The sequence below is a fragment of the Bos mutus genome, chromosome 17 (genome assembly GCF_027580195.1).
Source record: "Bos mutus isolate GX-2022 chromosome 17, NWIPB_WYAK_1.1, whole genome shotgun sequence".
Classification (NCBI taxonomy): Eukaryota; Metazoa; Chordata; class Mammalia; order Artiodactyla; family Bovidae; genus Bos; species Bos mutus.
Window position 1 is genome coordinate 1,689,210 of NC_091633.1, and position 19,424 is coordinate 1,708,633.

At 59.9% G+C, this 19,424-nt stretch overlaps 1 protein-coding gene across 1 annotated transcript; it reads left to right on the top strand.

The window, feature by feature from the left end:
• Positions 1–20: 20 nt before the first annotated feature.
• Positions 21–10,698, top strand: GGT5 (gamma-glutamyltransferase 5). The gene is given in 14 exon segments (XM_070385774.1): positions 21–730; positions 1,033–1,631; positions 4,060–4,190; positions 4,415–4,510; positions 5,400–5,595; positions 6,204–6,361; positions 6,843–6,908; positions 6,911–6,988; positions 7,726–7,862; positions 8,151–8,341; positions 8,772–8,878; positions 9,033–9,151; positions 9,281–9,391; positions 10,263–10,698. Coding segments are annotated over 13 exon segments (1,710 nt in total). The 5' UTR covers positions 21–730; positions 1,033–1,458; the 3' UTR covers positions 10,410–10,698.
• Positions 10,699–19,424: the final 8,726 nt, after the last annotated feature.

The window sequence follows — 19,424 nt, forward strand, 5'->3', positions numbered from 1 at the left end:
TCACTGCGGTTTGGGGGTCCCTGGGGGGCAGCGGGAGGAGTCCGCAGCCCTTCCCACCCCACGAGGCAGCCTGCTGCCCCAGGAGTCCCTCTGGCTCAGGCTGGCAGGGGCTCTGGATGGGGCCTGGCAGACTGTGTGACTGTGTGGACATATCCCTCTCTCTGCCTCAGTTTCTCTGCTGTGCCTGGAGGGGTAAATAGACCAGGGGGCAGCAAAGCTCAGCTGGGAAGGAAGCCAGGGTACTTTGGGGGTGGGGAGGGCTGGAAGTCCAGCCCCCAGGCCCTGCACCCTCTGTGTCCTGATAAGCTGGTCAAGGGGGCACCTCAGGGTACCTGCTGTCCCAGCTGGGCACCCTGAGGCTTGGACGGGGCAGGGTGCGGGCTGGTGTCCCCAGGGGAGGAGGTGTGCTCAGTTCAGGAAGAGGGAGGTGGACACGCCGCCCCCAGGGGTAGGTAGAGACGCAGGTGCAAGGGAAGCCCCTCCCCAAGGCCTGGTGGCGTTTCCAGGACCGCAGGCCCCAGGGTGGACCGTCCGGTGGGCGCTGGGCGCAGGCCCGTCTGCCTCCCCCGTGAAGACACCTCCCCTGAATAGACGGGGAAGCTGAACCCCCTCCTGGTCACCCCAGCCCCCTTCCTCAGCTTCGACTGAGCTGGGACTTGAACTCGGGTCCTGGGTGACCCTGCCTGGGTCCCCTGCAGCCCCAGGGTCCTCTGGATCTGGAGATGCTGAGGTGAGCAGCTGCTGGGGGGCGGGGGGCACGAATAGGGGGCAGGTTGGGGCTCTGTCCAGGCGCCCTGGCCCTCTGAGCCTGATCCAGGAAGGGTCCTCTACTGTCCTGGCTTTGCTGGGAGCCGGAGATCAGCCACGGGGTCCTGGGAGCCCTGCACCCCAACTCCTCCCGGGAGCCAAGTTGGCGCCAAGTCCTTGCACACACGGGCCGGCGTACCCCCTGGGCACTGGCAGCTGGCGGGAGGGGCAGCGGGTCGAATGGCAGACAGAGAGTTAACAGCAGCGCTGACTTCTCTCTGGAAGGAAAAACTCCCCACAAACACCCTGCTGCCTGGCATCCTGCCAGGGCCAAGATAGAGGCTAAAACTGGAAGTCCCGGAGGGTGGCCAGCTCTGCCTCTGCAGCGGACGCTTGAGGACGGAGCAGCCCCGCAGCCAGCCGTCTGTCCACACACCCACTGTCCACCTGGCTGCCTGCTGCTCATCTGGAAACCTCTGTCTGTCCACCCATCCAACTCTGTCTGTCTGTCTGTCTGATCCTCCTCCGTCCCGCCGTCTGGCTGTCCGCCCATCTGTCTGTCTGTGGCCCCCGTCTGGTGGTCCACCTGTCCTGTCACCCGTGAGTCCATCTGCTCACCTTGTCCGTTCAGCTGCCCGCCTCCCTGTGCACCTCCCTGTCCGCCAGCTGCGTGCCCACCTGCCTCCCCTCTCCCCTGGGCCTGTCAGAGCCATGGCCCAGGGCCGCGGGGCCGCGGTCAGCCTGGTCCTGCTGGCGCTGGTGCTGGCGCTGGCCATCATCGTGCCCACCGTGGTTGTCTCTCGGCACCGCGTCCACTGCGGCCCCCAGGCCTTTGCCCACGCCGCAGTCGCTGCGGACTCCAAAACCTGCTCGGACATTGGGCGGTGAGTAAGAGGTGGGTGGGAGCTGGGTGGGCCTTGGCGCCGGCCCCTCCCAGAGACTGTGTGACCAGCGGCGAGAGTGTGGAGAAGACACGTGTGTGTGTGTGTGTGTGCCGGCGTGTGGGGGCCGCGTGGGTTTGGGGGAAGAGGCCCCAGGGCCCTTGCAGAGACCTGGTAGCAGATGTGCATGGGGGCAGACAGGGCCCGGGGTAACCACCGTCCGGGCAGAGCGGAGGTGGCGTGTGAGACTGGCCTGAACCTCAGGCCTGGGAGGCCCAGAGGGGCACTGCCACAGTGTTGCTGGTCTGGCCCTCACTGACCCCGATGATGGGCCCAGCGCCTTCAGGGAGGCCCTGACCGTTTTCCGAGGCTGGGTCTTCCCCGGGACGTGGGTGAGGAGGGCACAGGCTCCATATGTGAGGACTGGCCACCAGGGTGCACTCAGTGATGCCTGAGAGCAGGCTCCCCGTCCTGGCCCTGGGAAACCCGCCCCCGATGGCACTGTGTCCCCCCACGGCCTCCCCTCTGCATGTCAGGGCTCGGAGCCAGGCCAGCGGCTGGCAGAGTGACTGATGCTCGCTGGGCGGGGAAAGGGGGCTGTGGAGAGGGGCCCCAGCCGGCATTTTCCGACTGACCAGACCTTCTTCCAGGAAGCCCAGCCCGTGGAGGCTTCCCACGAGGACACCCTTCCTGGCCCCTGCCCTGCTACCCAGCTGGGCTGCGGGAGCCTGGGCTAGCACCCGCCTCCCTGCTGGTTCCATCTGCTTCCCGGAATGTCTGCCTCAAGGGCCATGGTCAGGATCAGAAGCGCTTTGTGATCCGAAAGGGAGAGCGCTGGACTGAGGGGCATGGTGGCCGAGCCGCTGCCGCCGGGCACTGCTGGGCAGAGGGCGTCCGTGCCCCTACGTCCCACGGTCACCCCTCTTCCCAGCTCTCTCTCTCTTTCCATTCATTCTTTCCTCCCTTTGTCTGCCATCTGGCCCTGCCCCCTCCTGTCCTGGGCCCTCCCTCATGGCTCCCTCAAGGATGACAGGGACAAGTTGCAGGGTAGGCTGCTTGGTCTCTGGAGGGGGGTCCCAGGGGCCAGGAGGGGAATGACCCCCCCGAGAAGCGCTGTGCCACCCCCCCACCCTGAACCCATATTTGCAAAGATGCAAACAAGTTGGGCCCTGCTGGCTTAGCAGTAAAGGATCTGCCTGCAATACAGAAGACCCGGGTTTGATCCCTGGTTCGGGAAGATCCCCTGGAGGAGGAAATGGCAACCCACTCCAGTATTTACGCCTGGAAAATCCCAAGGACGGAGGAGCTTGGCGGGCTACAGTCTATGGGGTCACAAAGAGTGTCACGTGACTGAGTGACTAAACAAAAACAAGTCAGGGGACTTCCCTGGTGGTCTGGTGGCTGAGGCTCTGTGCTCCCAGTGCAGGGGTCAGGGTTCGATCCCTGCTCAGGGAACTAGATCTCACAGGCCGCAGCAAAGGTTCACATGTGACAACCGAGCAGCATCCTGCTGTGCTGCAGTTAAGCCCCAGCACATGAATACATGAGTAAAGAGGTCGGGCTTCAGCCTCAGAACCACTGAGAGGACGCGGCCCCCAGGGGCGGGGCCTGCGGGGAGGCCCGGCTCACCCTGCGCCCCCAAGCCTCTGCAGAGGGTCTGTGCTCTGCAGCCCCCACTGGCCAGGGAGTGGATGTGGTTTTCTTCCCGACTGATTTCTGTCCTTGTCAAGCTGTGACTCCACTTCCTGCTGCTGTTCTCGGAAGTCCGAGAGATGGGGGGGAGCCCGGAGCTGCCCCAGCTGCTGAAGGACGGGGCGACTCCTCCAGGGCCCTCCCCTCACTGTGCTGCCATTGCTGCTGCCTCCTGTCCCTTCTCCACTCACCACGTCTCCCTCCTTCCACCCTGCAAGCACTGGGTTCTCTGGGAGACCCTCTAGGGAGACCTGAGGGTCGGCGGCAACTCCTAGCTTTGTGACCACTTGGAAATGCCACGCAGGGTCCCCAGGGGAGGCATCATTGTTCCACTTCATGTCTGAGGAATCTAGGGAGGATGGGGTCTTCCCAGGGTCCCCACGTTCCACCCAGGAGCCCGGGCTGCAGAGAGGGGTGGAGGGCGCGGGCCCAGCCGCTGGGAGGACCAGGGAGGACAGCTGCAGGAGCACTTTGTAAACTGAGAAGAACCTTGTATGTGGCCAGGGGCAGTGTAAAGGACATCGCAATTTGCAACCTGTGGAGTGCAGTGAGTCTGCGAGCCGCTGGACCTGAGGGGGCAGCCTGGTGTGGTCTCTGAACTAACCTGGGGTGTGGTGGCAGTCGGCAGGCCACCCAGCTGTGCCCACTCCCCAGTGAAGGCTGGCAGAGCAAGCCCGGGTGTGGGGGGAAGGCAGGGGCCGAGGAGCCTGGCTGCTTAGTCAGCGCCCGGTCTCCCCAGAGCCATCCTCCAGCAGCGCGGCTCGCCTGTGGACGCTGCCATCGCGGCTCTGGTCTGCACCGGGGTCGTCAACCCCCAGAGCATGGGCCTGGGTGGAGGGGTCATCTTCACTATCTACAACGCCACCACAGGTGAGTCCTCTCGGGACCCCCCGTGGGGAGGATGGGCTCTGTCCGCCACGCCCCTTCAAGGCCTCGCCCCGCCCCTTACTGGATCTCGCCACGCCCACCCTGCTGAGCCCATTCCAGGAGTTAGCACAGAGGCCCAGAGCCCCACCTGGGCTGTCGTGGTGTGCAGCGAGGCCTGGCAGCCTCCGGGGCGCCCCTGACACCCCGAACGCCCTGCCCAACCCCAGGGAAGGTGGAAGTCATCAATGCCAGGGAGACGGTGCCCTCCAACCCCATCCCGGCTCTGCTGGACCAGTGCGAGCAGGCCCAGCCTCTGGGCATAGGTGAGACCCTGGAGAACCACCTCCCCCCACCTCTGCCCCACCCCACCAGGCCGCTGGCTTCAGTTCAGTTCAGCTCAGTCGCTCAGTCGTGTCCGACTCTTTGCGACCCCATGAATCGCAGCACACCAGGCCTCCCTGTCCATCACCAACTCCCAGAGTTCACTCAGACTCTCGTCCATCGAGTCAGTGATGCCATCCAGCCATCTCATCCTCTGTCGTCCCCTTCTCCTCCTGCCTCCAATCCCTCCCAGCATCAGAGTCTTTTCCAATGAGTCAACTCTTCGCATGAGGTGGCCAAAGTACTGGAGTTTCAGGCCACTGGGTTAGAACCTCACATCCCGAAGGGACAGGGCGCCTCTTGGACTGGCTGAGACACCCTGGCACTGGGGGGCGGCAGCTGGGGATGGGGAGCCCCTGTGGAGGTTCTAACCCCCAGGCTGGGGCTCTTTTCCTGGGGGAGGGCTCTCTGAGTTGGGAGGGGTGATCCAAGCAGTGACCACTTCAAAGGCCCTGGAGACTAAGGTGGAGATGCATTCGTGGTCTGGGGCTGGTGGACTGGGGTCTGTGGCCTGGGGTGGTGGGCGAGGTCGGTGGCCTGGGTTGGTGGACTGGGCTGGTGGGCGGGGTCCGTGGACTGGGCTGGTGGGCGGGGTTGGGGCCAGTTTTCCTGAGCCCCAGGGACCTGGTCATGGACTTTGTGCAGAAGTCCATGGGAGTCAAGGGGGTTCAAGTGGAGAGGAATGTGCTTCCACGTGAGCTACAGAAAGCTCACTCGGGCTGCCATGGCTGGGAGGGGGCTAGGCGGCCAGGAGTGGGGTGATGGAGAGCCCCTGGGCCCGAGGGCACAGGTCGCCCCGGGGGCAGGGGCTTGACACCCTGTGCCGTGCAGGTGCCCAGTGGATCGGGGTGCCCGGGGAGCTCCGGGGCTATGCTGAGGCCCACCGCCGCCATGGTCGCCTGCCCTGGGCACAGCTGTTCATGCCCACCATCGCGCTGCTCCGGGGGGGCTTCCGCGTGCCCACCATCCTCGCCAGCTTCCTGCACAGCCAGTTCCTGCGCCCCTCCCTTACGGAGTCGTCCCTGAGGTGAGCGCTGATGGAGGCCCAGGGCCCCTCCTCAGCCCCTTCTCCAGCTGGAGGGTCTACCCTGGAGGCAGGGTGGGGCGGGGGCCGTGGATGATGAGTGCGTCCTGGTCTCAGCTCACAGACCTCCGCCTCCACGTGGTAGCACCTCATTGGAGGGCTCCGGCCAGAGGGAGTTTCTGCCCACGTGATGGGGCTCCGGGGGCACAGATCTGGGCTCTGCACACCCCCTCGGCCCTCCTCCCCACTGTCCTGTCCTCTCTCCCACCCCTGCACTCTCCCTTCCCTCCTTCCCCTCTGCCCTTCCCCCTCTCACGCTCTGGGCCCACCCAGGCTGCCCACTGACCAGTCCTCCAGGAGGGCAGGACCTCAGGCCCTGGGTGGATGCAGGCCTGGCAGGGGTTGTGGCCTCCCTGGGACCCGGTGATGAGACGTGAAGGGTGTCAGCTCCACCCAGTCCTGGAGAACCTGCCCCCCCCCACCCCCCCACCCCCGCCCCCATGTCCACCGCAGCCCCGCAGGACCGCAGACCAGGACTGCCTCCCGTAGGGTTGGAAGTGTGACCGCCCTCCAGGACCCGGCCCCCCCTGAGGCCGCCCCCCACCCCCCAGACAGCTCTTCTTCAATGGGACAGAACCCTTGAGGTCTCAGGACCCACTGCCGTGGCCCATGCTGGCTGCCACCCTGGAGACCGTGGCCACAGAAGGCGCGGAGGCCCTCTACACAGGGCGGCTGGGCCAGCTGCTGCTGGAGGACATCGCCAAGGAAGGTCAGCGTGCGAGGTCCCACTGCCCTGCCCGGCCAGAGAAAGCGGGGTCTGGGTGCTGGGGCTGAGGGAGGGCCAGTGGCTCCCAGGCTTCAAGAGGCTGTTCCTTAATCCTGCCTGCTGCTGGGCCCAGGGACCCTGCGGTCAACACCCCTGAGGCGCAGGGCCCCGTGGTTTCGGGCCTCAACACGGGAGCTATCAGTGGTCATGGGGGCTCCTGGCCTGGAGCTGGCCCCCCTCAGAGGCTAGTGCGCCTCCCCCATCTTCCCTGCTTGCTTTCCACCTGCCCATCTCCGGTCTGCCCACCCATCCCCCAGCCCCGAGCCACTGCCCACAGACCCAGCATTGCCACCCCCCCAACCCCCTCCCGGGGGTCTGGAAGGCTAGGGGGTGAGGGGAGCCCCGCTGTGTGACCCTGGGCCCCTGGCTGACACTGTGCCTCCATTTCCCTGTCTGTACACGGAGTCGTCCCCGCCTCGCCCAGGTAGCCGGCTGACCCGGCAGGACTTGGCATCCTTCCGGCCTGAGGTGGTGGATGCCCTCGCCATGCCCCTGGGGATTATACCCTGTATTCGCCGCCGCCGCCTGCTGGGGGCGCCATTCTCAGCTTCGTCCTCAACGTGCTCAAAGGTGAGGCCCCGCCCCGCAGGAGTCCGGGGCTGAGGGTCGGGCCCGGGGAGCGGTGTGCTCCAGAGCAGACCTGGGGGCGGCTAGGGCTCTGCAGGGGCGCCTGCCGTCATCTTCCTGCGGAGCCCCTCACCCCCACCCCGGGGAACCCGACCCGGGGCAGAGGAGCAGGTGGTGAGCTGCCCGTCGAGTGTGTGCACCTAGGCCTGAGGCCCAGACTACAGCAGCCTGCAGGGTGGGGGGGAGGGGCCCTGGCGGGGGCCCCAGCCGTGTCCAGGGCTGGGACTGTCGGATGCTGACTACGTTCTCCGGGGCTGCCGTTAACAAATGATCACCCATCACCAAAACCTGCTGGCTTAGACCACGAGAAATTTATGCTCTGCTAGTTCTGGAGGCCAGAAATTCAGAATCAAGGTGTCCACAAGGCCACCTTCCCTCCAGGGCCGGTTGGCGGGGGGAGCATTTGTTTTCTGCCTCTTCTAGTTTCTGGGGGCTGCGTCCGGTCAGCATCTGCGACCACACGGCTTCCCTGTCCTGCGTGTCTGTTTTACGCAGATGTCTTACATTTAGCGCCCACGGGATAACCCGCTCCTCCCAAGAGCCTTCAGCTACTGACACGATTGCTGCAGAAGGGGACACTCTTCTGTGGGGGGCAGTACTCACGGGTCCTGGGGGTTAGGACGCGGAGTCTGAGCCCACTGCACGACATGACCCCCACCTTCGCCCACCCCCTCCCCCAGGGTTCAACTTTACCGCCGAGTCGGTGGCGGGGCTGGAGGGGAGAGTGAACTTGTACCATCACCTCGTGGAGACGCTCAAGTTCGCTGGGGGGCAGAGGTGGCGGCTGTGGGACCCTCGAAGCCACCCAGAGGTCCAGGTAAGGTGTCCTGGGCTGGTGGGCAGCCCTGTCCCCGCCCCAGGGCTCAGGGTCAGGCCAGTGAGCGCCCTGCGCAGACCCCGAGCACCTGGCAGGTGAGGCCAGAGGGAGGTGAATACGGTTGGCTCTGGAACGGGAGGGCCTGGCAGTGGCCGGAGCAAGGAAGGTGTGGTCGGTCTGGGGGCAGCAGGGAGCCGGGAGGGCCGTGGGGGCACCTTCAGGGGACCCTCCGCCGCGTGGGCCCCTCCAGGCCACTCACGGACCCCCTAACCTGTCTGCCGTCCCCAGAACGCCTCCCAGGACCTGCTGGGGGAGGCCCTGGCCCAGCACATCCGCCAGCAGATGGACGACCGGGGAGACCACCCGCTCGACCACTACAGCCTGGCCGGGGCCTGGACCCACAGGATGGGCACGGCCCACGTATCCGTGCTGGGCGAGGACGGCAGCGCCGTGGCCGCCACCAGCACCATCAACACGCCGTGCGTGGGGCTCGGGGCGGGCGGGCGGGCGGGCCGCACTGGGTTCCCTGGGCCTGGCGCCCCGCCCCCACTTGCTGTGTCCGCGGGGTAGGTGGGGGGCGGTACCTCTCCTCCTGTCAAAGGGGTCCTGCGCCCGGGCATCTCTGGCTGACGGGTGCTCACCCGGTGTCTCTGAGCACGGATGGGGAAGGCGCCTCACACCAGAAGGATGGTGCCGAGGAGGGCTGGGGCGGGGCCGGGGCGGGCTGGGGCGGGGCCGGGGCGGGGCCAGCAAGTTACTCTGGGGGCGGGGCCAGGGGGCTCTGGGGCGGGGCCGGGGAGGGGAGCGCGGTCCCAGCGTGCTGGGGGCGGCCCCTGAAGCCAGGGGCTCCTGGACGGCTGTGTGAGTCAGCACCCCGCAGTCGGCGCCCAGCCCCGCCTCCGTCCGCAGCTTTGGAGCCATGGTGTACTCACCACGCACGGGCATCCTTCTCAACAACGAGCTTCTGGACCTGTGCTGGCGGCACTCACAGGGCTCTAGAGCCACCCCCTCGCCCGGTGAGCACAGGCCCCCCCCACCCCCAGCCCCGGGTGAGGGAAGGCGGGCCGGTCTGGCGTCGGTGGATCGTGCCTCGGTTGACGGAGACGGAGCGGGCGGCCCTGGGGGGCTGGCTGGGAAGCGAATCTGCCCTGACTCCTGTCTGGCCCCCAGTTCCAGGTGAGCGGCCCCCGTCGTCCATGGTCCCCTCCATCTTGGTCAGCACAGCCCGGGGGTCGAAGCTCGTGATCGGCGGGGCCGGCGGGGAACTCATTATCTCTGCGGTGGCTCAGGTGAGTCTGGGGACTCCCGGCTAGAACGCGCCCTCGCTGGGCGGCCCTGCTGTCCCCGGAGGGGTTGGGGAGGGTGGCTGGTACCCCCACTCCCCCGCCTTCCTCCCTGCGTCATCCTCTTCCTTGCAGGCCATCATGAACAAGCTGTGGCTGGGCTTTGACCTGCAAGCCGCCATCAAGGCCCCCATCCTTCACGTGGACAGCAAGGGCCAGGTGGAGTTCGAGCCCAGCTTCAGCCAGGTGAGGCAGATGCCTCCATGCCTGCCTTCAGAGCCTGGGGGCGGGGGCCTCAGCTCCTGTATGCCTTGGGCCAGGTCTCCACGCATCTCCAGGGTCTCTGTTAAGAGTCACAGACGGGCAAGCGTGGGGACCAGTCTGCCAGGCAGGGCACTTGGCCCCTCAGACACCAATACCTGGGCCCTGACGCACCGTCTCAGACCTGAGCCATGAGGGCCGTGCTCAGAGCACCTCACCCGCGAGGACCACTGGGGCCTGGGGCCTGCCTGTGTCCTTGGACTCGTGGGTCTTCAGAAGCCTCCAGTGATTCCTCCACCAGCAGGGCCCTGGGGAGTCTTCCTGCCACATCCCTGGCATCTGGGATCCCCCGTCTTCTCGTGGGTGTTGAGAGAGCGGATCCCAAGCTACCAATAGCATGGCACCAGGGCCATTCCTCCTGATGTTGAGTTGGGCTCTTCTTAAGCATGGAGGACTCGGGGCTCCAAAGGGCCCAGGCTCTGCCTTCTAGAGGCTTTGCTTTCCAGACCCTCAGAACCGAGTCCCCCACCGCCACCTACCTTCTCCACTGAAGCCCTGGACTCCTCTGGGGTTACGCTGAGGCCCTGGTGTCCTCAACTTAGGGCAGAAGTGAGGTTCTGTCTCAGGTCCTTCCAGACGGGGCCATGGACTCCGTCGTCCTCTCTGGAGCCAGGCCTCTGCTCTGGGGCCTGTGGAGTGGGGGGCCACAGACTCTGCGTCCTGCAGACGAGGCTGCGTCCAGCGCCCCTCTGTCCTCACCCAGACCTGCGCCCCTACTCCTGTCCAGGTTGGGGTCCTCAGCTCCCTGCTTGGGCCCCGTCCCCTCTGTGACCGGCTGGCCTCCTCTCCCCTCCAGGAGGTTCAGAAGGGGCTCCAGGACCGGGGCCAAGAGCAGAACAAGAGGCCCTTCTTCCTGAACGTGGTCCAGGCCGTGTCCCAGGACGGGGCCTGTGTGCACGCCGCAGCGGACCCGCGGAAGGGCGGGGAGCCCTCGGGCTACTGAAAGGCTGCTCCCTCCCGATTTGGGGTCCCGCCCCGCGTGCTCCAGGCCAGCCTGACCTGGGGATCAAGCGCTCTGGCAGGATCTGGGCCCCTGGGCTGGACGGTTGGCCTGGAGCTGCAAAGAGGTGGACAGCCCAGCAGATGGGCAACTGTGGGGGTCGAGTCTCCCCACCAGAGCCCCGGCCCTGGCCGCTCCAGGCCTCACCCACGACTGTGCCCCTGCCCCCTGGAAGCCCCGCTCCCCACCTGTATATCCTCCAGTCCGAGATTAAAGAAGAGACTGCACCATGCCTGACTCGGTGTCGAGGTGGAGAGGGCCACGCACAGAGCTAACCGTCTTGCACACAAGCCACCACGGGGCCAGGGAAACCAGAGCCGGGCTGGCGCTCATCCAAGGCGCCCCTGGACACTTGCTAAGGCTCCACACATGGCCGCCTGGACTACTGGCTTGGGGGGAAGGCTGGGGTGTGGCCTGGGGCCGCCTGGCCCTGGCTCCTGGGAGTCTGTGGCCCAGGCCCGTCCTGGAGCTTGTCCTCTGTCCCGGGCAAAGGCTGGAAGATGAGAGACCTAAGCACTCCCCAGCCCGCATCTCCAACCTGCTCTCACCCTCAGCACGGCTGACGTTTTGGGGGGCTGTGCCCACAATGTAGGATGCAGAGCAGCGTCTCTGGCCTCGCCTAGCTAAACGAGCCCCCTGCCCCGGCCAGTCAGCAGTCACCCCCGATTGAGAACCGCTGCTCTGGACCCAGGAGCCCCCGGCCACTGGGGACGGCGCTGCCAGCTGCCAGACGGGCTGGCCTTCCTGAGGGAATGCTCGTGGTGGGCTGACCTGGGGGGAGGTCCTGCCCACACCCTGATTCCTGGGAGCATCGGGGACTCTGGTCTCAGCCCAAACATCCCCCAGAGGCGTACCTCCGCATGGCTGGAGTCCGGCCGCTCGGGCCAGGGGAGGGCTTTGGCTCCTGTGCCCAGGGGGACAGAACGCAGCAGACTGAGGGGCTCAGACACGCTGCTCGCCTGCCCGCAGGGCCTCCCAGTGGCACCCACGTTCGTCACTGTGTCCCTGCATGTGGATGCGCTCCTGCCCCCACTGGGAGCTCAGTTACCTCCCGTGAGCTGGTGGGCTCCCTTGCTGGGGTCCAGCCCCGGGTGGATCCAGGGAATTCGAAGCGGGGACGGCGTCGGCGAGGATCAGGAAACAATTGCTTAATTAAACGTTAATTAAGGATATAAAGAGTAATGGAATGAGGATAGCTCAGTGAGGAAACTCAGTGGAGAAAAGAGGCTGAATAATTCAGCCAGAAGGTAAGAGAAAGAATGACGTGGTGAGACCAAGTTTCGGTGAACAAGGCCCGCACTTTATTTTCCAAAGTAGTTTTTATACCTTAAGTTATGCATAGAGGATAATGGGGGAAGGGGTAGAGTCTTGCAGCAAACCAGGCTTTCTTCCTGCAAACTTATCATATGCAAAAGCTTCGGTGATTTGCATCATCTTCTGGCCCGGAGGCCTGTTAACATTTTAAGACCCTTTCTTCAGAAAACTTACTTTTCTCTAAAGGTGATTAGTCAGGCGCCACCCTCCAAAAGCATTAGATAAAGTTGCATTCCTACAGAGCAAAGGTGTGGTGGGCTATAACAAGAAAAAGAATTGACTCAAGGGTCCCAGGTTACAAACATTAAAGCTACTACTTACACCAATTATATTAATCAATACACTGCCAGGGACACAGCAGGTAAGGGATATGGAAACTTAGCAGCAAACATTGGCCCAACAAGTGAAAATCCCTTCACCAATACAATTTCTAATCAATCTTTTAACTGCTCAAAGGAATCTGTATTTAGACAGTTTAGAACATCTCATGCCTCTCACAGTTGGGACATGTGGCCGGAAAAACCTATTCGGGCAGGCTAGAGGACTTCCAAAGGAGTTTGTAGGTTGAAACACTGTCACACCCAGGAATTATTAACTGGAGCTGTAAGCTAACTCTTTTTTCAGAGAGAGGTAGTGGGGGACAGCCCCCCGTAAAGTCAGAGGTGTAGGTGAAAGCACAAAGCAGAAAGTAGGCAGACTCTGGTTTTGGGGGTAGATGCTCGAGAATTTCCAGGGGGACTCCTGAGGCTTGATCCCGCCTTTGCGTATGCCGAGCCTCCTTCCTCATGACCTTTGTCATGGGCGGAGCTCCTCACGCTGGCTCCCAGCAGTGATAGAATTCCAGTTGAGCTACTCCAGACCCTGAAAGATGATGCTGTGGAAAGTGCTGCACTCAATATGCAATATGCCGGCTCCTGGCATTCCCTCCCCGCCCAGGCTCTCACCCAGCTTTCTGGAACATCAGACTCACATACCCACCCACCCACCTGCCTCCCACCTCCTGAGCACCTGGACCCTCAGGCACCTACCTCGGACTCAACACGCCAAACCAGAAGCCAGCTCTAAGGCAGCCGAACACTCTCCAGTGGCCTCCCTTCCCCGCTCCGAGACGGTCACCCAGGCCTCCCCCTCCATCTGCGTGGCCTGGCCTTGGTTCCATCTTTATCCCTCTCTCTGCCTCCTGGCCGCTGCCACCACCTCAGTCCACTCCCCACTCAAGACAACCGTGACCCTCCAAATGCATACCTCATCCTGCGAGGAGGCCACACGGGGCCCTCCTTGGCCTCCAGGGCCCCTGGAGAAAACCCAGTCCCCACGCCCTGCTCATCCCACCCTGCAAGACTTGCTGACCCCTGCCCACGTCTCTTGTGGGCCACAAGCCATGCCAACCGAGGCACGTTCCCAGCCCAGTTAGTGGCTCTTACAGCTTCTGTAAACATCTCGTTAAACAGAGGCAATCAAAGCCAAGACTGCAGTATCTTCAAAATAACATTCACATGTATACAGATCAGTCCCACAGAACATAGTGAGAGGGAAAAGAATTTGCCTGCCAGTGCAAGAGAAGTGGGTTTGATTAGGAAGATCCCCTGGAGTAGGAAACGGCAACCCACTCAAGTATTATTCTTGCCTGGGAAATCCCATGGACAGAGGACCCTGGCGGGCCACGGTCCATGGGGTCACCAAGAGTCGGACATGACTGAGCACGCATGCACGCAGGGCTCAGAGGAAAATCCATTGTCCTAGTTAGTTACATTAAAATAATCAAAACAGCATCTCGTGTAAGACGTTAGTAAAAGAACAATCAGAATAGTAGGGAAAGCAAGAGGAAGAATTTAGGAACAACTGAAGCAGAAATTGAGAATTTGAAGTCAGAACAGATCTTGGAAAAAATATACAGCTGTTAGCTAGCCAATCAGTAAAAATTAAGGAAGTGTAAATACGCAAAGCATGAAATGAGAATGGGGAAATAACGTAAGCTATAGAGGAAGTTAAAAGTACTAGAAAAGATGACTCATTTCAATAAAAATAAATTTGGAAACTTGACAAAATAACCTTTCTAGGATAAATAGGATTACGGTACTTAACACTTGGTAAAAACATCTCTGTTTATCAGAAATTCAGATTTAATTGGGCAGGCTTACAGGTCCCAGGAGGAGCAAAGATCTAGGTGGGTCAGCGATCACACAGAAAAGCCGAGAACGTTGCAGGAACAGTGGCCTACCTCGAACGCCCTTCTGGAAAGTTCCCCAGTGTCCTGCCATTAGGACCATAGGCTTCTCCTGCCAACTGTGTTCGGGAAACTCAACACAAAGTCCTCAAAAAAAACAATACTCGCAAGGAGACTCCAAGCAACACATTCAAAAGGACAGCACGTCCCCGGCGGGCCCTACAGCAGGACGGCTGGGAACGTCTGTGAGGGCCTGGACTCCCCTCTCAGCAGAGGAGAAAACCCAGGGTCATCTCCACGGAGAGGCGTCTGACGGAAGCCAAGACTCATTCTGGATTAAGAAAAAAACAGCCCATGGACCTAACACCCAAACGCTGAAAGAGACCCACGGGTACTCCCTTCACGTGAACAAATATCTCAAAACAACACCAACGTCTGCTGGACACTGGCCACGGTTAGGAGCCGCTCTGTTGCTTTCCACGTACGAATCCACGTAATTCTCCCGAAGGGAAGGGAGCCACGATGACCCCCGTCTCGCAATGAGAAAGTGCGCACTCAGTCGCGTCGACTGTGACCCCGTGGTCTGTAGCCCGCCAGGCTCCTCTGTCCGTGGGGCTCTCCAGGCAAGAACACTGGAGTGGGTTGCCATCACCTTCTCCGGGAGATCTTCCCGACACAGGGATGGAGCCCAGGTCTCCTGCATCTCCTGGAACTGGCAGGCGGATTCTCTACCCGAGCCACAGGGGAAGCCCATGTTGAGAATACTGACGTCCCAAAGCTCCTAGGGTCCTGGAGTGTTAGTGTAAGTGTAAGTGTAAGTTCCCAAGTGGTGGAACTTGGGAGGCGGGTGCAGTAAAGGAGTCTTGACCCCCTCCCTCCTACCACATACAGAAATTAATTTGGGATGAACCCTAGGCCTAAATGGGAAATCTAAAATAATTGCGGGGGTGGGGGTGAGGGACCTCAAGAGGAAGGGGATACATGTAGAACCGTCTCATGGCTGATTCGTGCTGTGTGTAACAGAAGCCGACACAAAGTCGTAACGCAATTACCCTCCAGTGAGAAAGAAAAAGTTATAAAATAACTGCCTCAGCAGCTGGTCCAGCGTCACTGATTATAAAGACCTTCACCTGCTCACTAAATTGCATCAGTGCTTTTGTGAAGCAAACAAACAAAAACTCAAGTAAACCTCAGAAACCGTCAACCACGAAGTCCACAGAGACACGCAAATATGTACGGGACTCTGTGCCTCTGCTCGAGGAGCACGTCAAGCAGTGGGGAGAAGAGGAATGGTTAACAATCAGCACGAGAGCACGCAGGTAGCCGCCATCTGGGGAAGCAGTAAGCGGGACCCCTGCTCTTTTTATTTATACCAAATTAAACTCCAGTCGGACCAGGATTTAAGAATAAACCCATTTAAAAATGAAACTGAAAAGAAAAACCAAAATTAAAATTTTTCATTAGAAATGAAACTACCCCCCGAAAACACCATACAGATATTGTAAGAAAATGAGAAAATGTTCTATTTATGATCTTTGAGTAGGGAAGTCCTTTACTGGGCATGACATAAAATCAAGAAGCCATGTTGGTTTTTTTTTTTTAAAAGGATGCTGGGGAGATTGAGATGGGCGTGTACACACTGTTATATTTGAAATGGATGACCGGAAAGCACCTGCTGCACAGCACACAGAACCCTGCCCAGTGCCACGTGGCCGCCTGGATGGGGTGTGTGTGTGTGTGTGTGTGTGTGGCTGAGTCCCTGCACTGGTCACCTGGAACTCACAAATAAAAAGGTTTTTAAAAAAAAAAGAAAGAAAGGGTTAACTAGGACTTCGCTGTCGGTCCAGCGGTTAGGACTCTGCGCTTCTAATGCGGGGGATGGGGTCCAATCCCTGGTCAGGAAACTAAGATCCCACCCGACGAGCAGCATGGCCAAGACTGTTTTCAAAAGAGAATAGATCTGAACACATGGAAATTTAAAATGTTGATGTGGAAAATATTTTAAAAGATCAACGACAACCTTGGGGAAAGACAGTTTCAATACATAACATGGCCTGAGCCTGGTTTCTTTAATATTTAAATACTTAAATATTTAATAGCAAAGACCAAGAATCCATTAGAAAGAGGCACAAGGATGTGACCCGTGAGGCCCTGGGAAGAGAACTACAAATGGTGATCTCAGCGCACACAGTTGTTCAACCTCCCTGGTAAACGTGCCAATTCAAACAACAACGAGATCCCACAAAGCGAACAGCTGCAGCCCAAAGGATCCGTCTCTGAATGCTTCCAAACACTGATACCAGGAAAAAACAGTCTTACACAAACTTCCCCAGAACAGAGAAAATATTGCCCAACTTTTAATGAGGCCAGCAGAATCCTGAGAACAAAACTTGACGAGGACGTTTCATGAAGGAAAAGTACAGGGTGATTTCATTCACTCACAGAGACGAAACATTCCTAAATGATACATGAATTCACCACTATCAATTTGGGTTTATTCTGGGAATATGTGATTGGTTGAACATTACAAAATCAAGCAATTCTGGGAACTCCCTGGCAGTCTAGTGGTTAGGACCGCCAAGGGCCTGAGTTCAATCCCTGGCCTGGGAACTAAGATCCCACAAACCCGGCAACGTGGCCAAACAAACAAAAGCAAACACTCAAGCGATGCAATTCCGTGTTAACGCACGAACAGAACAGGAGGAAAAAACATCCACCCTCTCAACAAACGCAGAAAAGCGTCTGGCAACACTTGCCAACTCCACTGAGCACTAAAACTCGCAGGAACTAGGAACGGAAGGAAACTTCCTCAATCTGGTAAATGGCGGCTACGAAGCCCTACTGGACTCCATACGTCACGGTGAAACCTGACCGCCTTCCTTTTGAGACCGAGGCCAGCTTCTCTTGAGAAGGACACATGGTGTTTGCTGGCTTTCACTGTTTTCTTTCCACACGGAAAGAGAAGTCCTTGCCCAGGCAGTCAGGTGGGAAAGACAAACAGAAGGAGAAAGAGCTGGCAAGGAGGACAGAAGCCGTCCGTGTGTGCAGGCGCTTAACAGGGAAGCGAGAGAAACCCCAGTGACACGTGCAAGGCCGCTGGAGCCAGGGAAACACGCAAAGATCACCGCTCTCTCTACGGATCCCTCCCAAACGGAAAACATTTCTTTTTGGACTGAAATCACTTATGATAGCATTTTGAAAAATCCAAGCCTAAAAGTAAAAGAAACAGGTATTCGAGACCCCTACGTTGACCAAGGCTGCGAACTATAACTGCAGGATGTGAAGAAGACTTGAATAAACGGAAGCTTGTACTATGTTCACGGACTAAGAGAGTCAGGACGGCGAAGAGACCAATTCTCCCCACGTCCACCCGTAAATCCGATGCAATTCTAACAGAAGTCCTCACTTTTTCCGGGGGGCTCTGTTTGTGGGTTTTGTGTGTGTGTGTAAATTGTAAGCTGATGTTGAAATTCATGTGGAAACACCAAGAGCTAGGACTAGCCCAGGCAGTCCTGAGTGAAAGTGAAAGTCGCTCAGTCGTGTCCGACTCTTTGTGACCCCCTGCACTATTCAGTCCATCGAGCTCTCCAGGCCAGAATACTGAAGTGGGTGCCTTTCCCTTCTCCAGGGGATCTTCCCAACCCAGGGGTCAAACCCAAGTCTCCCACACTGCAGTCGGTCTTAAGGAAGAGCATCACAGAGGACGCACATCACCAGAGGTCGGGAGCCAGCTACGGTGACTAAGGCGATCAGGCTCCAGTACAGTAATAAACCTGACCTCTGACAGAGGAGACAGAGCGGTGCAGTGCGGAAGGGACTGTGTTTCAAAGGACAATGCCAAGTCCATCAGATATCCACGTGAGACAGGTGTGTCCTGACCTGCCTCACACACGGCACAGACGTCTCATCATAAAATCGGACGCCACAACGCCTTTCTCTATAGGAGCCCACAGAGCAGCTCGGCGACTGGGAGGGGCAAAGAGGACGCAGAAGGCCCCAAGCGTAACAGAGAAAACAGCAGTGAACTTACAAAGAACAGCAGTGTTCTGAAGAAACAAGATCCTGAGCGTGGCTCAAGGTCCACCGCCTGGGGACTGAGTGGTAAGGAAATCCTTCCGTTCGGGTTTTAAGATTTTTAATTGTAGTAAAATACAAGTGGGGCTTCCCTGGTGGCTCAGTGGTAAAGAATCTGCCTGCCAGTGCAGGAGATACGGGTTTCCATCCCTGGGTCGGGGAAGACCCCCTGGAGGAGGAAATGGCAACCCACCTCAGTACTCTTGCCTGGAGAACCCCATGGACAGCGGAGCCTGGTGGGCTGCAGTCCATGGGGGTCACCAAGAGTCGGACGTGACTTAGCAACTAAAGAGCAGCAGCGAAATACACACGACAGAAAGCGGACCGTCTTGACCACTTCTCAGGGTCCCGCTCAGACAGTGGTTGTCCTGTGTCTGGCTATTGCACTCAGCACAACAGCCTCAAGGTTCATCCACGCTGAAGCACGTGTATGACCCAGCGGTATCCCGTTGTACACAGACACGCCGCACCTGTTCACCCACCTATCTGCTGATGGACCCTTAAGCTGCCTCCGCCTTCTGGCTGTCGTGACTGACTCTGCTGCTGTGAACACTGGAGGGTCCGTCTGAACGATTTAAAGCCTTGCGCACAGTATGTGTCCTCAGCGCTGGTGACAGATGTAAGGTCTTTTTCGCCTCTGGGCCTGGTGTACAGGACCAACTGCTGCAGCACACAGACCCAGAACGTGCCACGGCTTACTCACAGACAAGTTTATTTTTTGTTCCCAAAGCAGGACTGGATGCGTTGAAGAGGCTGGGGCGAGGGCCCCTTCACAGGTTGGCACGGCTTCTAGTCCGTGGGAGCAGGGGAAAGGGCGGGTGGAGGGGTTTGCCTGGGGAGGCGTTAAGGGCCAGCCTGGAAAGTTCCCCACCTGCTTCTGCTGGCAGGCAGCAACGTGACTGCTCCAGGGGCACGGGCCGCTGGAGGTTGCTGAGCCCCTACTCAGATAAATGGCTTCCGTCCTCTGCCCGGAGGCGGACTCCCCCAGGAAGCGCCGCCCGCCCCCACAGTGCAGGGCCTGGTCACCCCTTCCTCCCAAGCAGGACACACCACGGGGACGGGGGTCTCCCAGCAAGGGCCTGGCCTGGGGCGGGCACTGGGTCACCTGGGGCTCTGTGGGAGGAAGCAGCCTGCCCGAGGGGTCCCTGCCCGGACTTCAGCCAACAGGAGACCGGAGGGGGAAGCTGGAGGGGATGTGAATGCTCCTTCCTCGGGAGGCTGGGGGTGTCAGGGGCCTTTGCTGCTGAGGCCCAGGCCCCCATGTGGCTCCATGGCCTCCTCCCCTCCCCCTGCAATGGGCTCTGGGGCTGTCATGCCCTGGGGCTACGGTTTGGGGAGGACACCTCTCTGAGGCCAGGGTCCCCAACGCTGATGTTTCCAGGAGCCCTGTGCCCAGCCCTGGG